At 42.7% G+C, this 19,552-nt stretch overlaps 1 protein-coding gene across 1 annotated transcript in view; it reads left to right on the forward strand.

Moving 5' to 3' along the window:
* The window catches only part of SLC2A13 (solute carrier family 2 member 13), a 289,570-nt gene that overhangs the window by 65,414 nt on the left and 204,604 nt on the right, over window positions 1-19,552 (forward strand). The window contains exon 3 of the mRNA XM_084748255.1: window positions 9,741-9,949. Coding sequence (XP_084604381.1) covers window positions 9,741-9,949 — 209 coding nt within the window. The remainder of the gene's footprint in view (window positions 1-9,740; window positions 9,950-19,552) is intronic.

Here is a 19,552-nt window from a genome sequence, read left to right on the forward strand (position 1 = left end):
AACATTTTCCAAGCCTCTAAATACTGTTATAAAATTAATTTCAGGGTTTTTCCTTGTAAATCAAGTACATAGAGCCAATAACTTGTTGCATGTGTTTATTTGGCGGCTTTTGCTTTAAAAGTTTGCCCAGAATCTTTCTTGAGGCAGCGCAGGCATTGCATATAAGCTGATCATAAATCAGTGGAAGTCAAATTGAAATATTCAAAGTGCAACACATCGAAATGTTTTCATTATGGACCCCTCTTGGACCCTATGTATCACGATTAACTGATAAAACTTTTGCACTATATAGTTGGGGAAGAGATCCCCCTCAGTCAGAGACCTAGGGGAGGGGAATAGGGTGAACGTGGGAGGGAGGGAGGAGTGGGAGGATACAAGTGATGGGATAACAATTGAGTTGTAATCTGAATAAATTAATTAAATAAAAATTATTTTTAAAAAGGAGTGTTGCACATGACAGTCGTCAGTGACGCTCTTCCACATGGCCTTTGGTGACAAGGGAGTGTTCGACTAATGCACTGAAATCTCAGTTTGGCAGTTTTATGGGTCTTAACATTTCCCTGTTTATCTTTAACTACGTGCGTGTGTGAGGCCAGTGAGGGTGAACCTCCTGATGTGTGTGTGTAGGGACCAAACTCAGGGCCTCTGGAAGTGCAGGAAGCATTTCCTAACCACTAAGTCGTTTCCCTAGCCCCATCTTCTTACCTTGATTACACACTGTTAAAATGGAGCTCGGAGGCACTGATTGAAATGTAAAAACACACCATCAAGTAACTTGCTGTAGTGTTAACAGTGTCCCAGGTGAACAAAAATCAGTGTAGCTGTTTGACAGTGTTGCTGTGCAGATATTTTCCCAGTGCTTTATGACAGAGCGCTCTTAGTTCACAGATCGTTTGTACATTTAGTGTGTGAGCATGTGAGTAGAAAGCCCATCACCACAGGGATGCGGAGCCTCTGCCTCTGAATGCAGGACTAGCTAGGGGAACAGGATTCCTGGGTGTGGCTTGAGGGGCCTGCAGTTACCCTGTTTTCCATTGGCAACCGTAGCTGGAATGTTTATTTTCAGATTTATGCACGGTTGCACCATCTCTGATTAATTTGTTATGCTTGGTGACAGCTCCCAGTTCTTGGTCCTTCATATACATTCAAAAGACTTTTGTTGGATAAACAGCGGAATATTGACTCAGAACATAGGAAATATTGGCATGGCGATCTAATCTAATGTAAATCTTCATTCAGTGGGTTTCAAAGGACCTACTGGTTCTGATAGCGGGTTCTCTTTATTTTCAATTTTCAATGAAAGGGAAAGTGTGTTTACTTTTATCTGTGGAGGCCTGCCAATTTGGAAGCTCCAGGGTGGTTTGTGAAGTTGTTATGATCAGCACCATGAAGTCCACAAAACGGAGCTTTTGAGAATAGAGCATGGGTCACATCTTTGTGCCTATCAGTCTTGTAACTGAGTTGAGCCCTTCAGAGCAGTCTAACGTGGACTTGGCTTGTTAATTAGCAGCAAATGCGCATAAACACAAAGTGGGAGTGAAACAACTATAAGTACTAATCTAGGTTTGTTACATGACTTGTTTTTAAGTTTTATATAAACCGTACCGGATACTATTAAATAATCTTCCTTAAGTGTTGATTATGCAAAAGGCACATTTTCAAAGACTGTCATGATGGATCATCTTAGAATTGCAAAAAATATCAACACTGTCTGTGGCTATGAAAATAAACAATAAATAAAGGGCACCAGAGTTCATGTCAGAGTCAGCCCCTACTCCCCATACAACTGTGCAGAACGAGCTGTCTATTGGCTAGATCTGACTAGGGGTTCTAGGTTTACTGCATGCATTGTCCTTGGTTGGTACAGTAGTTTGAGCTGACGCCCCTGGGTCCAGATCTGCCAGCCTTGACGGTCTTTTTCTCCTTGGTGGGAAAGCATGGTGGCACTCAGAGGAAGGGTAAGCAGGCTACCAGGATGAGACCTGATAGGCTGTGATCATATGGTGGGGGAGGAGGTCCCCTTCTGTCACAGACCTAGGGGAGGGAATAAGGTGAAAGAAGGAGGGAGGGGGAATGGGAAGATACAAGGGATAACAGTTGAGATGTAATCTGAATAAATTACTTAAATTTTAAAAAATCTATTAAATGTCTGTGTTTTACAGATTTTTTTTAAAAAAGAAGAGAAACAGTAAAGATTTAATGTCGGGGCATTTTAGAGAGTGTTTGAGCACACAGTTCCATGTTAGGGAACCCTGACAACTGGGTCTACCGCTGGAGCAGCAGGACCTTGCTGCAATTGCCTGTGAGAAACACAGAGAGACTTAGACTAGAGTCTGGGGCTAGGCAAGTCATCTGCTTCCACCAGCTCAGTCTCACAAGGTGCCTAGGATGTGTCCCCTCTCCTGATTGGTCAATCAGCACCACCAGCTGGGGACTAAGAGTTCAAACACATGGACTTGTGAGAGATTCCGGATTCAAGACATAGCATTCTGTCCATGTCTGTCAGGACCATGTCTGTCATAAAATGTGCAGTACATTCAGTCCAACTCTAGAAGTCCGTGTAAGTCTTAGAGTCCCAGTATTGTTTCAAAGTATTATGGTTTGAGATTCTAGAAAATCCGGCTTTGTGCCCCATTTTTTAAAAAAAGTTACAAATTAACAACTCATCTAACTGACTTATCCTAAACAGACTGTTCCATGGTTCTTCTTGCTCTATGTAGCTTATTATATATACATATATATGTGTATAAATATATACATTTATATTGTCTGTAAAAAATTTAAAAATATATTAATTTTTAAAAAATGAAAAAAAGTTACATATTCATCCCCACACAATGATACAGAGTAAAGCATTCCATTCCAAAAGGGAGGAGTTGGGAGGGATTAGACCTAAGAATGGCAAACTCTGCAGCATGAGTTCGTAGCGGTGTAGCATCTTGTTGGTATCTGGGGCTAGTGATGGATCTCCTGGGCTCCTGTTGTCTCCAGTATCCTCTCCTCTGGGGCCTGGGCTGTCTGTCCTCAGCCTGCAGCTTTCCCCTGTGAACAGCTCTTGTTTCTAGTATCTCTAATTGCCCAGAACTCCACTGCAATTTAGACTCGATCTTCTCAGCTTCTTCATAACAGTGGCCTCTCAGAGGCTTCTGGAAGGGAATCAAGCACAGAGCTACATTCTGCATTCACAATCTATTTCTCCTCTCCATCTCATGTCTTGTCTCCCCTCCCTTCCAATGATGTGAAAAGAATGACTGCAGTAGAATTTCATAGTTCTAGGCAGTTTTAACTATAAGTCAAGATATAATGGAAAACATCGTGGCTAAAGCAACATCATTGTAGCATACATTTAATGGATTTGTATGCAGATATTTTCACAGTGCTTGGACAACTTCCTTCTGGTAAGGAGAAGGATCACAGCTCACTTGGAGACATAAAAGCACTCAAATGCCACAGCCACTTGGTCCATTACCCCACTGACCTTGAGGACATGAAGGCGCCTGTTCGAGCAACAACTCCTTGTAGCATTCTTTGGTCCCAATGATTAACACAACATGTTCTTTGTTATTTATATTCTTTCCTGTATAATTTAAAGAGGAATAATTCTGAAGGCCGAAGCAAGATTTGAGACCTGCTTAGGCTACAGGGTGAGAGCCCACCTCAAAGGTTCTTTGAGCTGATGGTCATAGGGTTCCTGTGCGATGGTCATAAGCTCTTCAGAGGATTCTGGTTTAATCAAGGCAGGTGCTGAGAGAATGCTGTGCTAGTGTTGGTCACCAGCTCTTCTGCTTCTGCTGGCTGGCAACTTACCCAGCCCGATGGATGGGTGCATGGGTGAGACTGCCTCGGTGTGCTGAGTCCAACTCAGAGTTGTAGTCACTCTCCTCTTTTTATTTTTGCTGTATGGTTCTAGGTGCATAGACGTGAGCGAGTGAACCATGCTTTCACAGAAGAAACTCAGCATCCCTTAACCGTGAAGTTGAGGTGAATTAATGCAATTTTTCATGACTTTAGCATAATTAATTACTAATTAATTGATGAATATTTATTATAGGTTGGCTCGTAGTAAATAGGTGTAGGAACCAGACTGGCTGCATTTCATTAGTATCTTTTATTCCTTCCTAACCTTGAGTCTTCTACGTGTTTCATTTCTTAACCTGTGAAATGAGGTTGATAATGCTATCCACGTCCTGGATTGTTGTGAAGGTGGTAGGTGTCTTGTATCTTGGTGTCTTTTAAACAGTGCTCGGCCCGTGTGTGGCATCCTTTGTTAGCTCTTCCTGATATTGTAAAGCGACATGTGAACCAGCTGAGCATGCACATTCAATTAGATTTTTTTGTGTATTTGGGACCATGCATTTGGGTCGTGTAACATGCTAATTCACCTACATCCTTGCTTGTGAAAGCAGGTGGCTACTGTTCCGTTACTCTGTGCCTTAAGTGCTCTCCTGTTAGAAGGTTCTGAAGTTGCCCAGGGAGCAGTAGTGTGATGCCTTTGAAGCAATGCTCTGTGAAGGGCCTATCATATCAAAGTGGCTGTAGCATATCTAACCAGCTGAGCCACTGTGGGGCATCCAGGGGCCCAGCAGTTGAAGGATTTAAGATTCTCAGAGGAACTGAGAAGCAAGCTTACCCTGAGTGAGAAGAAGTTGTTCCCTTTGGCTGACTATATGAAAATATTGTCCCCCCCAGGAGGGTCTGCTCCGTCCTTCATTTTCTGGTAGACAGGTCATGGCTGTGACCCTCTCAATGTCAAGGTTGGTGTATGAAAAGACATCTTACCAAGACGCTAAGGACATTTTGAAGAGTCTCAAAACTCACCAATGTCCCCACTCCCACCCCCTCCCCCCCACCGCCGGTCCCTGCAGAATCAATCTGTTAATTCCCTTATAGGTCTTTTGTACCTTTTTACCTCCAAAAGATAAATGGCTTTTCCTGGAGATCTTGGGTGTTTGTTGTTCATTTGTACCGCTGGGATTTTTTTTTTAATGTTTAGATCTGTGGTTCTTGGCCTCAAGTGCACATTAGCACCACCCGGAGAGCTTTTAATGAAATAGAATTCTTTGGGCTCAGAGCCCAGACCAATTAATCACAACCCCTGGGGAAGGCGGGGCTTAGACACTGGTGTATTGAAACCGCCCCCTGGGAGATTCACATGTGAATCCAGGCCGCAGAGCCATGGCTTTAGCTTATAATAATGAGGTCCCTTGGTCGCTCGGGGCGCCTACCTTGGTTTTTCTCCGGGCTTCTTGTCATTCATCTGGTTCCTGGTTTCTGTGGCTTTGGGAGGCTGACGTCCTCTGACACAGTTTAGCTTCATCTGTGGCATGCTGCTGCTTTATCTTAGGCTGAATTTTTCATCAGTACAACAGCAATTCTTCCTATTTCACCGGTATCCGTATCTCTTAAAAGGATCATTTTCTCCCAGAGAAAGATATTGGATAGTTCTACCTGCTGGAGACTTGGGAGCTGTTCAGATATGACAGATCTATGTGTGGACTGCTCACAAGGTTAGGCATCCCAAGGAGGTGAAATACTTTTACTGAGCATCCTCTCTGTTACGTGAACTAGGAGATGCTTGTCACCTACGGTGGCCTAGGATGTGCTAGGGAAGTAACACTGTTCTGTGTTGCTAAGTAACCTGACCAGGGTGTTTTGTGGTTAGTGTACCTGGGCCTGAACTTTGTCCACCGGTCTTCAGCTATGTTAACAAGATGCTTGAGAGAGTTAACTTCAAAGAAGACATGGTTTTGGCAGCCTCAGGTCACCATGGGCTGAACCTTTTGATATTTGGCATGGAGTGGCACATAAAGTGATGGTGGGAACCGTGTAGTGGCACATGACAGAGACAGGTGAGGGCCTCATCGCAGCTGAGAAGGACGCAGACAGGAAGCAGCCCTTGCGAGGGCACACCTCCTGGACCTAACACGTAAGGTCCTCCAGCCAAGCCTCCAGAACTTCTTCGCCTCTTGAAGGTTTCATCATCACCAGGAGCACAACCAGATGCTGACCAAGGTGTAGATGCACGTTTAGGGGGACAGTTAACAAAACCATACTACGAAGTAGGATTTATTCTGTTCTGGATGTTTATATAGCACAGGTACTCACCCACGCCGTGCAGTGGGTTTCTATAAAGCTATGGATTTTCTTCTCTTAGAGTATATATTATCAGTGGTGATAATTAAGTAGACTCAACAACCCCCTTCTTTTACTTTTAGGAATCAAGGGTCCAGTATCAGTGCGTACAGTAATTTTAGTTTTCTGGACTAGTCTTTGCAAAGAGAAAGACTGGCAGAGGCTTCAGCGCTCTCTCTCTCTACTGCTGTGCTGGGTTAGAAGTTTTAGACCTAGGCTCTCAGGATGTACTGGTGCAAAGGGCTCTGGCCCTAAAGCATTCTGGCTTCTGGAGCCCCCATGTGCATGAGTTCATGTTATGTTAGCATTTCTCTCTTTCTTCTCTTTGTTTTCTTCCCTTCTTTTCTTAATTTATAAAAATGCTATCCTTAGGGTTTTAGTAGCAAGGAGCAACGTACAGAAAATTATCTGTCCATTTTTGTGTCTGAAAATGATGAAGCTTATCTATTTATTTTCATGGCGCTTTAGCCAATCAAAAGACAGAAAATGAAACAGGAAAGCTTTCATCCACAGGGAGAATATTATTTATTTTCTAATCCAATATATTTAATAAAATATGTTTTTTAGAAAAACAATGGATAATATATGATAACCATTTCTTTTGTTGTTGTTGTTGGTGGTGGTGGTGGTGGTGGTGGTTTCTGCTAAGGAATTGAACCCAAGGTCTTGCTATGTGAGTGCTCTGAACTACACCTCTAGCCCAACAGTTCCCCTAAATGCTGGTTGACATTCACATCTTAAGGTAAAGTATCTAAAAATGATATTGATGTGACTTGATCTCCCTAGTTCTCTCCTGAAGACCCTTGCTTGCAGAGAGAGAGGATCTGCTCATATCTAGAGTGACAGTGGTTTGTTCGGGAAGGTTCCTGGTCAAGTAAGCCCTCACAGCAAATGATCTGGAGGACTTGCTGCCTGAGAGATTGCTACATGAGTCTGAGCCCAGTTACTCCCTGTGTGGTAATACAGAAGGATTCTGTGCCTGGCTGTTGTTCATTCCTTGTGTAAAATGTTCACTAGTACCATCCATGTGCGAGGTGCTTTACTGGGTGCTCTGCTAGTGAGCAAGAGTGAAAACTAAGACTCAAGGACAGACATTCGGGCTCAGAAGCATACTTAACTTGTGATTAAAAACAAGGAAAAGCCTGTCCTCTGTGAGCTGCACAGAGGGATTAAGTGATGGCATGACCACACAACATAGGCTGCGGAGTCTAGATCAGCCTCTCCATCACTCACTCGTGAATACTATGTTCTCTCTGGGTCTTGCTTTTCCTCATTCTTCTTATATGTTTATTGTGTAGTTTATAGCAAGTCATATTTTTAATGTCCCAATCTCAATTATAGTGTTGCTCTTTTTATTTTTTTTTATTTTTTTTAGAATCAAGACCCAGTTGTTTCAAAAGTAGTTGACTTCCGTCATGAGACTTATCTGTGGGAGCCTTTACATTGCTTTACTGCAGGTTAGCATAACTTAAAAGGTAGACTAGCTTTGCAAAGCACATAAAATTAGGGTAGCCACTTAAAGTTACTTGTTTCTGCCTCTGTCTTCTCTACTATGAGCCATTACTGATGCTTCGTGGCAAAGATGAAATAGGGAAAATACTTTTTAAAAAAGTAATTATTCAAAGAACAGAAATGGCTATTAATAAAAAATAACTTGAGACAGGGAGGGAGACCACAAGTTGTAGGCCAATATGGGCTCCATATAGCAAGACCATATTTCAGACAACAGGGTAAAAGAAAAAAAGACTGTTAACAAAACACAAAAGAAGCCATCACAGGCACTTAGTCTCATAAGAAGTATTGCTCATGTCAGATTAATCTTTTAGTCCCCTATTAGCTCTGTGCTTCTGCCACAACAGCATATTGGAGATATTTGACTCGTCAGGACTAAAGGGTTATTTCGGCTCAAGGTTTTTGTGTCAAGGCAGGACATCAATACAGCAGTTCAATGTGGAGGTAATTGATCACCTCATGAGTGCTAGGAGGCCAAAGGAAAAGGAAAGATCTGGAGTCCCAATATCACCTGCCCCAGTCACCAAACTTTCTCTCACTAGCCCCCACTTCTTAGAAGTTTTACCCTCTTCCTTTAGCAACATGGGCTGGCAAATAAGCCTTTAGCATGTGAGCTTTCAGGAGACACTTACAGAGACCACAGCGGCTCCATTTTCACCTGCCTTGGAACATACTCATGGAAGTTATTTCGCTATGAGACAAAAGGAGTTGCAAACCATACTTCTGTTGTGTGTATCAGCATTAGACACATTAGTTATGGAGAGAGCTTTGCACGATATATTTAAAATGTAGGAATATCATCCTGGCATTTGTCTGCCGTACAATTATCATTTATATGAGAGAAAGAAGTATTGTTTTTTCTCATTTTTAATTTCAGCACAGCATAAAATACAACGTTTTGCTTCTAGTGAATAAAATTTGATCAGTTACCTACTATATATACAAACACCAAATCCTGTGGTAAGGTTCCACTCAGTGCTCTTAGGCTTGGTGAGGAGTGTTGCTCGACTTCAGGGAGGGCTAAGTGGTTTTAGCCTGTGGGAAGGAAGTGTGCAGTCATTGCTGGTAAACATTGTAGTGTGTACTCAGTGCTCATACACTCTGTGGTGTGTGTGTGCTCGCTGCTGATAAACTCTAGCGAGTGTGTACTCAGTCCTGTAGGCTCTGTAGGGTGTACACTCTTTTTATAGTGTGGTGAATGAGTGTGCACTCAGTGCTGTTATAATCTCTGGTAAGTGTGCACCCAGAGCTTTGGGAGTACACACAGTGTTTTTAGACACTATGCAGAATGACTGTGCATGCTGTTAGATTCGATGGTGTGTACACAGTGCTGGTAGAATCTTGGGAGCATATATTTAGTGTTTTTAGACTGTGGTGAGTGTGTGCTCAATTATGTCAGAGAACATACTAAGTGTTTTTGGACTTTGTGGTGAATGTAAATTCACTAGTACTGTTAGGCTCTGCTGTGAATGTGGATTCATTGCTGTTAGACTCTGGGGAGTGTAAGTGTGTACTCACTGCTGTTAGACTCTGAGGAGTGTCAGTGTGTACTCACCACTGTTAGACTCTGAGGAGTGTCAGTGTGTACTCATCACTGTTAGACTCTGGGGAGTGTGTATACTCATCGCTGTTAGACTCTGGGGAGTGCACACTCATGTTTACATGTTCTGGTGAGTTAGTGGGAACTCAGTTATTTGAGATTCTCTGGTGAGTGTGGCCTCAATGCTGACAGTCTCTGGGCAGTGTGCATACTTGGTGCTTTTATCCTCTTATGAATGAGTGTAGATTCTGCTGTTAAATTCTGTGCCAGTGTGGACTCAGTGCTGTGAGACTCTGTTGTGTGTTCTCATTGCTGTCAGACTCTAGGCAGTGTGCACACTCAATGTTTTTAAACTCTTACTAACGAATGTACACTTTGTGCTGATACGTTCTGTGAAGTGCACACTCCATGAGTTTAGCTTCTGCGCTGGATGGTGTGCACTCTGTGCAGCAGCTAGAGTCCATGGCGAATGTGTACTCAGCACTGCTAAACTCCACAGTGAATACGCACCCAGTGCTGGAACAGTTTCACAATAGCAATATATTTCTTATTGCAGGTACATGTTGGGACTTGCTGCCATCCCAGCCGTCATACAGTTTCTTGGTTTTCTTTTTCTGCCCGAAAGCCCTCGCTGGCTTATTCAGAAAGGGCAGACTCAGAAGGCCCGCAGGATTTTGTCTCAGATGCGTGGCAACCAAACTATTGATGAAGAGTACGACAGCATCAGGAACAGCATCGAGGAGGAGGAAAAGGAAGTCAGCGCAGGTATGTGCACCTCCCACTGCAAGGTTAGCTTGGCTTTACACATATAACAAAAGAAGAAGAAATATGTTGAGCTTGAAAAGTAATGTAATAGACGATTGATGCGCATTTTCCAGTGATAACAATTAACATGCTCGAGTCACTGTTTTCAGATTTGTATTTGAAGTGTCTCAAATTTGATTTCATTCTGCATTAGTTGGCGGTTCATGGAGGGGACACAAGTTATTTTTCATTCCTGAGAAAATGACAGACACCCCCGTGAAGGTGTTGGGTTTTGTCAAACACAGTCTTGACTCTCTTCAAAACCTTTTGTTGCCAATTTCAATAGAACAGAAGATTATGTCCTTCACACAGCATCCGATGTGCACTGGCAGGAGTGAGGCATTGTGGGAAGATAAGTGTGTGGCACAGTCATGCTACTGCCACAATCTTCTTGCAGACCAGAGTCCCAACTACTACGAGATGTTTCTGAACACGTTGCTTATACAGTGGGTTACATTGATGTCAAGCATCTATTGTGTTTCTGGCAATGTTGGTGTCTCTAAAAGAAACACCTTGATGGAAAACAAGGAGACTTCTCCTCTACAAAATTATGTCCTTTAACTGGGTTCAACATTGTGTTCATTTTTTAAAAGGACTATTTAAAAATATCTACTTAAGCTGGGCATGGTACATGTTGGTATCCCACCTTTAGTACCAGCACTCCAGAAGGCAGAGGCAGGTGGATCTCTGTGAGTCCAGAACAGCCAAGGCTGCACAGAGAAACCCTGTCACGAAAAGAAAAAAAATTAAATCTACTTAAATTACAAATAACTTTTTTTTCCTCTAGTCTGAATTCCCCCTGTAGTACCTCAAATTCAATATGAGTTGCTTTTGTAATAATCAATACTCTTGAAACCTATGTTCTAATTATGTGTGATTGGAGTGGAAGACTCAGAATATTAGGGCTGTTGAATTAAATGCTGTGTAGAATTTTTGCATTTATTAACTAATACAAACTCATGTAGAGGCAAGAATGCTGCTGAACTTTTTTTTTTACTATAAATCTTTTTAAAAAAAAAAAAATTCAGTCCTGAAGCCAGGCGTGGTGGCGCATGCCTTTAATCCCAGCACTCTCGGGAGGTAGAGACAGGTGGATCACTGTGAGTTCGAGGCCAGTCTGGTTTACAAAGCGAGTCCAGGACAGCCAAGGCTACACAGTGAGACCTTTTCTTGAAAAAAAAAATTTAGTCCTGTTTTGTTTTGTTCAGACAGGGTTTCATGCAGTTCACGGCCCATGATGGCCTAGAACTCACTACGTAGCCTGGGATGTCCTTGAACTTACTCGTTCTGCTGACCTTGAGAACTCTGGATCTTCTTGCCCATACCTCCTGTGTGGTGGGAATGTGGGCGTGTACCCCCATTGCCCATCTTGCACAGAGCTTCATTTTGACTGCTTATAAGTATGTCTCCTTGAGCAGTGCAGTTGATGACAGTGCACACTAATTATGTTTCATGATTTCTGGGGATTTCTAACCAAATAGATTCTGTAGAGGCTTGCATCTCATCTCTGATTACAGTCATCTATATGGGCTTCCATTTTTACCACTGATTTTTTTTTTTTAGTGGCCAACAAGAACATCATTTTGGAAGGAACAGATAAAATATTTTCTATTTCTCATTCTTGCTTTAGATAAATACTTGGACAGATTTTTTTAAAAAGCTCTAATATAATATACTGAGGCTTATTTCATGATTGAATCTTCCAAACTTTGGAAGTAATGCAATTAGCCGATCTCTGGTTTTATAGTTTGTGTCACACTGTCATCTTGTTTAATTTAAAAGTTCATGCCATGTTTGTTTTTAAAAGTTCAGGTCGAGGAGCATTATGGGATAGGTGCAGAGAGGTGGATTATCAGTACAGCAGCTTTGCTTCTGTGGTTGAGAACTAGGCAGGCTGGATCTGGTGGTGATGTCTGCAGTTCTGAACCACTAGAAAGGTTAAGGCAACATGGAGACTCACCTCCAAAAAGAGAAAAAGCTAGTCAATGTGAAGAGACAAGGTTTGTCCCCATCTTAGGACTACTCAGGGAATTTGCAGTGAAGCATCACAGGTAACCCCTGAGTATCGACAATGTATGGTTTTCTGTATTAGTTAAAAAATGAAAAGGAACTTGAGCATGACAAACCTGTCTGCAGACGCCGTAGTGCTGAAACGTCTAGGCACAAGACGAAGTCACTGTACTTGGGAAGTGGAGACTAATTCAGAGAGTTAACAGATACTTGGCCCTCTGTCTCTTCATATTCAAGAGGAAAAGACGAGATGCACAGAAGAAATAACAGCTCACTTGAGTGGAGTAAAAGTGCCTTGGCACAGAGATGGTTCAGCAGTGTGTTAGAACATGGTCCCCTTCATCTGTCCATGGAAGCTGGGGAGGTGAAGCATGAGCTATGACTTCATGTGTGTTTTAGGGTACAGCCTGCTAGAGGACAAACCTTGGCAATCCCCGAAACAAATCAGATGTTCTCGAAGATTAGGAAAATGATGAGATTAATTTTTATAAAAAGAAATGTTTTGTTGGATATGTAAGTTTAGTTTACATGGTAGCTTAATTATATTTAGGTTTGATTTCACATTATCTTTCTATTAATATATAATCTGTGTCATGAGTTTAAACCTAATCTTCAAGCCAGTGTTTCTCAAGGTGTGGCTTATGATCATTGGAAAACAGATATTTCCAATGGTCTTAAAAATCCCAACCATACATTTATTTCCATTGCTACTTCATAACTGGAATTTTGCCACTGAGGGATGTCTCAGTTCCTAAGACTGTCGAAAATATGAGTTTTCTGGTGGCAGAGACCCGCAGACTGAGAACTGCTGCTTTAGGTTAGGCTTATAGCTCAGTAGTTCTCAACCTGTGAGCCACAATCCCTTTGGGAGGTGAAAGATCCTTTTCATTGGGGTTGTATGTCAGATAGCCTGTATATCAGACAGTTGCATTACGATGATTCGTAACAGGAGCAAAATTACAGCTAACAAAAATAATTTTATGGTTGAGGGTCACCACAGCAGGAGGAACTCTATTAAAGGGTCACAGTATTAGGGAGACCGAGAGCCATTGTTCTAGTGCAAGGGACAATCATGCGTGTAGCACACAGAAATGCTGGCTTGAGTCTCCAATAGTCAACCCTTCAAGAAAAAAAACACTTCTCCAAATCAAAGTGTAACTTCTTTAGAAAAGTATGTATAGGTTTCCCCAAATCAAAAGTCTAACTTCTTTGAGAAAAGTATCTATAGGTACTGTTCATCACATTCACTCATTTTGTGGATATGTGATGGGACCAGAAAAGAAGGCATTTTCACTGGTTAAAATACATGGATATTGGCCTTACCCAACCCAGGAGGGAAGACCACACCTAAGACAACCCCTGCCCAGTGCCACAATGCCATGGCATGCCATGAGATGACCCCGGACACCCAGAGGCCCCAGGTGATACTAAGATGAGAAAGTAAGCGTAGAAAGTGGGAGGAGGAGAGGCAGATGGATGTGTGTTCAGCGAAGAGAGATGGAACTGCAGACTTGAGGGTAGTGAGAACAGCCTGATGTGAGTAGTTGGTGATGCTAGCTAGGGCAGTTGGTGAGGTTCTGTGTCATGCCGCCATGTCTGAGTCCGTGTCTGGGTCCATGGCCCTGAAGCAGCAGTGCAGAGCAGGGCCATGGGGAAGACGGTGGTGGTGGTCCTGTTACTACCAAAGGCCAGGCAGATATCCATGGTCTGGGATGCTTCCTAGGGGCATTTGATATCTGAGACCTGTGCAGAACTGGACCCACCCTTTGGGCACTGTTGGGGAACTAGCTCCTAGGACATGAGAGTAGGGGAGCTGGACACTCATTAGCTGCAGTACTGGGGAGAGTGGGTCCTATGCCTTGCCCAGAAAGCACAATGGGAGCTGGCCCTGCATGAAAGGTTGCGAGAGTGAGTGTGGTAGAGCTGGCCCCACCAGTTACATGCCCTGTGGTGGCATGGGTAAGGAAGAGATGTCCCTCCAGCTCCTTGCCACCGATGGTAGGTGGGAGAACAGACCCTGGGGTGATGAGAGTGGGAGAGCAGGTCTACCCATCACAGGCTGCAACACTCAGGAGAGCAGGCTCTGCAACTCATATAGGCAACACAACAGAGCTGGCCCCAAGGCCCCAAGCACATGAGAGCCTGAGAGTTTGCTCTGCCACTTGACGGCTACAGCACTGGGTGAGCCAGCTGGGGCAGTGCTGAAGCGCTCACCCTTGTGAGTGTGTGCATGTGGAAGAGCTGGTTGGCTGACTAGCTCACCTACCACCCAGGTCCAAATCCACGGCTTTCAGTTGACCCACCCCAACATCTACCCCATTTGTGAGTTGCTGGAGTGCATGAAGGGGCCAATCCTACGGATCCAAAGCTGCAGGATCTCCATGATGGATATTCAAGAGGAGTCCGTGTGAGGATCCAGTATTGATGGTGTAGAGGAGCCAGAGGCCTCCAAGTCAGAACGGTTACTCATTGCAATAAACATTTGCAAGTAAAGAAATGTGGACAAAGGGGCGCACTGCAGAACACACTGTCACATGCCACAACTTCCACAGTGAGAATTTTTTTTCCTTTGGAGGGCGAGGTTGCAAGGACAAACATGGAAACAAAAAGCCAGGGAGATGAGTGGGATTGGGGTACATGATGTGAAGTTCACAAAAGAATTAATAAAATCTTTTTTAAAAGAACCCACGTAAATATTGTGAATACAGAATTTGCTGCACTGTGGTGGCGGCGGCAGCTTGCGCTTCTAAGCCACTGTGGAATGGGAGTGGGTTGCAGTTGAGTCCCCTCCCTCCTCCATATGATAGAACAAGTCAACTTCCTTCACAGAGCTCACTGTTGTAGGTCAGTTCTCCATTATATTTGGCAAGATGACAACAGAAAAGGCAAAAGAAGTAGAGCAGGTTTTCCACATATGTTCAACAGTGCTGCCACATCCTGTAGAAACCAGAAACCTCAAGATTAGAGGAACCAGCAGCGTAGTTTGGAAAGCCATTTGGAGGGAGAAACAGGAAGATGGAAGGAAGGCTACTCCTGGACCCATCCTAAGCTTGTACTAAACGTTCTTTGGGAAAGACAGTGAGCTTCATGCTCTTTTGAAGTATTTAACAGAAGGTTGGATCCCGAGAATTCTAAGACCAGAATTTCTTAAAGTTTCTGAAGTCAATGCAGAATGCTTTCTGTTGATTCTAAAGATGCTATGGAGCTGGCTTTCACTCAGAAGGCTTAAATGAGTGACAGGGTAGGTGCAGGGGTAGCAGCCGACAGAACAGATGAGATCATTGTCGATGTCTCCTGTTGAGTCAAATGATAAATACAAACTATGTAATTGTTCATGGGAAATAAACACTCTACTAAAACAGTAATAGAAGCCCTGCACGGCTGTTAGGTCAGATGGCTGGGGCGAGCCTCCAAAGGTGTGCGTTTGAGAAAGAGAGTGCTCTGGGCAGCTGCATCACTAAATGAGCCAGATTCATGGTAGTTCTAAAGTGTAGCTGATGCTCTAGGAGGATCCTAGGAGGATCTGACTTTGGCTCGCTCTCTCCCAGATTACCTTGCATCAATTCCAACTTGGTAGCAGTGGGATAACTGCTTTTAGAATCTAAATCAAGTCAATTGCCAGGAATTATCCCATCATTTTAGTTGCACATCTCTCATATCTTTGCTTTCCTAGTTTATTTTAATGCATAGATGTGTACCAAGCCATGAGTTAAACACATAACTGAGACAGGAGTTTCAGGGAGACTGAGTCAATTGTTTCAAGTAGTTCTCAGCAGACTATTTCACTTAGCTTCAAAATTAACAAAAGGTAGGCAAGACGCATCTATGGTAAGTTCAAATTTTATTTTAATTCATCAGTATGGCTTTAGAAATTAACAGAAGGTTTAATTCTACTTTGCAGTATAACTTTCTGTGAGATGTTTGGAATTCATTTTTCTAAGTAGAAACTATACCTGTTACACGGCTTTGTTTGTGAGGTCTTCATCTCTGTCTGTGCATCCCAGACATGACTTGAAGAGTTGAACTTCCCTGTGTGGGCCACTGCGTTTATGGGGTGTTGGAAATAGGGTGTGACTTCATCACTACGCGTGAGTGGAATTCTTGTCCTTTTCAGAGTGTATATGATTTCCAGCTGAATAAGATCGCTGATACCATATTTTCCTTACTAGCCTGTAAAGCACATTCTGGCAGAATAAAAATTAGCAGAAGAAAGGGGAGGTATCAAAGACAACTTTATTTTCAGTCATGACTGCTATATTTTCCAGATCAGAAAGATTAATATTCTAATAAGCACATGTGTGATATACAAAGTAGTGCTTTAAGATATCACTTGTAGAAGACAAATATATTTCTCTTTCATTTTCTTGTACCACTGTCCCATTTATAGTCATCCTCTGCAGCTAAAATAAAACTGGGGGAGAGAAGCTTACATGAAGTTTTACTTGTGTCTTTAGAGTTAGAAATGTAAAGTCACAATCCTTTTTTTATTCACTACTACATTTTATTTGATTAAAAAATAAGTGTTAAAAAAAAAGAAAGAAAATCAAAGTGTGTCTGGGACTTCAGTTTATAAGCCAATACCATTCTCCCATAACAAGGAAAATGTAATCAGTCAACAGGAGATAAGAATCCTTGGAAGGCAGCCTTTCAAAAACTACATTCATTCATTCATTCATTCAGTGTGTGTGGTTGTGTGTGTGTCTGTGTGTTTGTGTGGGTGGGGGTGACGAGAAATAAGAATCAGTTCTCCTTTTCTAACATGTTCCCAGGCATCAAACTCAGGCTGCCAAGCTTGGCGGCATGTGCCTTCACCTGCTGAATCATCTTGACAGTCTCAAGGGAGAATATTGAGTGTTGAATGCTCCCTGCCACCATTTCCTATGCGTCCCATGATTTCTTAAATTGCATGCCCATGTCCTTCACCAGAGGATAAGAGGTGTATTCCTGGGAGGTGGTGAAAGGAATGCAGAGGCTGCCAGTGCCATTCTGTGGCCACAGTTGGCCCTGCACTCTTATGCAGGAGCCACTGGGGCTTACGGAGGTTCTCAGAGGGGAGACCATCCCTCCACTCACTGGCCCACACAGACTGAGATACTGGGTATCAAGGTGGGATCAGAGGTGGAACAAGGGATGTGTATTAGGAAAGGTTTCCTTCTCTATAGGAACATACACGTAGTGATGGGCACACTATTGTAGGAAGCCGTGAAAGGCCACTGGAGTGGAGTAAGGTGGTTGTCATGGCAGCTTTAGTGCTGGACAGGAAGGAGGCAAGGGAGACAGCTACTGGAGACCTTCAGGCAGGAGAGAATTCACCTTCATAGCCCAGCGGAATCACTTGTGACATAGGTCAGTCTTCAGTATATAAAATAATACCCCCGTATTTAAATATATGACCTTTCTTTTACAACTTCGATTATATAGCTCACCTAGATCCTAAATACTTCCAAAATCAACTTACTAAATAGAAAAATAAGAGAAATTCTAATTGCAGAAAGTCAGCCTTATATTTTGAACACTAAATCATTAATATAAGTAAATATATTAGCTTAATATGTTTATTTTATATATTTAATAATTTTATCTCCACATTTGTTTATTCATTCTATTTATTTGTTTATTTGTTTACATTGCTGGAGATGGAACTCAAAGCATCACATAGGCTATGTAAGCCCTATATCACTGAGCCAAAACCTTAATATCAGTGTACATGGGATGGAACCCTTCGGGGCCACTATTCCAGGTTGATAGACTGTGCAGGCTCACCTAGTTGCTGTAGCAGGCAATCGGGAGATACTCTGTCCAGTTTACGCCTAAGCATTCAGGCCAGCAAGATTTTGATTCACCAGTTTGTAGACTCACTGAAAGTGGTCCTATGCTGGCTGTGTGCTTTGGTTTTGGCGGGAGTTTAATCTTTAGCCTAGAAAGGAAGAGTATGTCATGAAGGGACTTTTACTGAGCATCTCACCATGAGTTCATCTTGATTTCTCTTTTGGGGTCCTGATATCATTCATGTCAGGAGCAGACAGCTGCATCTCTCTCTCACTCTCTGCTTCTGCCCTCCCTCTCTAGTAATTTTGCAGTTAGGTCATAAGTCTTCCTGCAAATCATTTTCTCTTTCAGTGAATTGATGTTTGTTGCATGACCGTTTTTGCAAATCGTATTTTGCAGAGAAGTATTTGCAGGGAGGAGCAATATCGTAGCTTGACAGAAATTCTTCGGTGGCTTCTTTAAAAATGCAACCCTGAATGATGACCTTGCACTGACGAGGCTCCTTGCAGTTGTCATCTGCTGCCCTGAGGGGAAAGCAGTCTGACCCCAACAGGTCATAGGTTGCACACAATACATAAAATTGAAGCAAATGTTGGCAGTTTCTTAGGAAGATGACCCATGGCTTTGTACACATTAGTAGTGATGACAGTTCAAAAACTCTAAAAGTGCTTGCAAATTTTTCTGAGTTATCAGAGCCCCTTGGCTGCTATATGTACCCGTCATGGTAAAGCACACACTGAAACAGAAGACCACTGGTCTCCTGCCACTGAAGGACCCTGGGAAGTGCATGGAGCTCTAGCAGCTGGCTTTCCCAGTCAGGATGACTGATTACAGAAGCCGTTTCACTCAGTGCTGCTTAAATAAATACTGCACTGATTTTCCAAACCCCTAAGAGCTTTTAAATCCTTATGCAGAATGGAATAGTTCTTAATTTTACAGTGAAATGACATTGACTCCCTGTAATGTGGGATGAAGAGCAGCAGAGATTTTTCCACCTGCACACACTTGTGGAAGGAAACCTTTCTGATGGCCGTGGGCTTTCTAACCACTTCTCTTCCTTTGCACTGAAGTCCAGAGTGTTTCAGTGTGAGCATGGGTGACTCGTAAGGGCTGCATGTTTCTGTCTTCTTGCTATGTTGTATGTAAATCTAAATCTTGCCAGAAGAAAATCCATGCTGAAGGAGCTTAGTGTCAACCCCCATCCACACGCCAGTTCATTTGTGAGGGGCACACAGCTGTTAAATTGTCTGCGTTTAAACCAAAGAAGAAGCGATCCCCAGAGGGCAGGCATTTCAAAGGAGCTCTGCTTCAGGCCAATCTGTTTGCAGGTTAGCTTGAATCCATTAGGTGCAGCTAATAGTCTGCTTTATGAATTATATATCTGTTCTATCTATCATTTATCTATCATCTATCATATATACATGCATGCATACATACATACTCATGATAATTTACATTGCTGTGTCCTTTAAAGAGGGTCTAGTAGGTATAGGCTAGAGAGCACCATAAAGAGCACTGAACTGTTGCCATTGCCACCAGGCCTCAGCGCCACAATCTGCTGCTATCTGAAGAATTCCGGCTCTTTTTCAGTGTCAGTTATTATCACTGTTTCTCAAAAAATAAAAAATGAAAGGGCAAAAGAGAAAAGAAGGGAAGAGTGACGGGAAAAAAAGAAAGAAAAGAAATTCACTTGTTCTTTAACATTCTAAATACAGTTTGTATTTTGAATCCATTAATTCGAATGCCGTCCGTTTTCTCACTCTCCAATTACACTTTCCAAGGTCT

The sequence above is a fragment of the Acomys minous genome (genome assembly GCF_964271855.1).
Source record: "Acomys minous genome assembly, chromosome: 12".
Taxonomy (NCBI): domain Eukaryota; kingdom Metazoa; phylum Chordata; class Mammalia; order Rodentia; family Muridae; genus Acomys; species Acomys minous.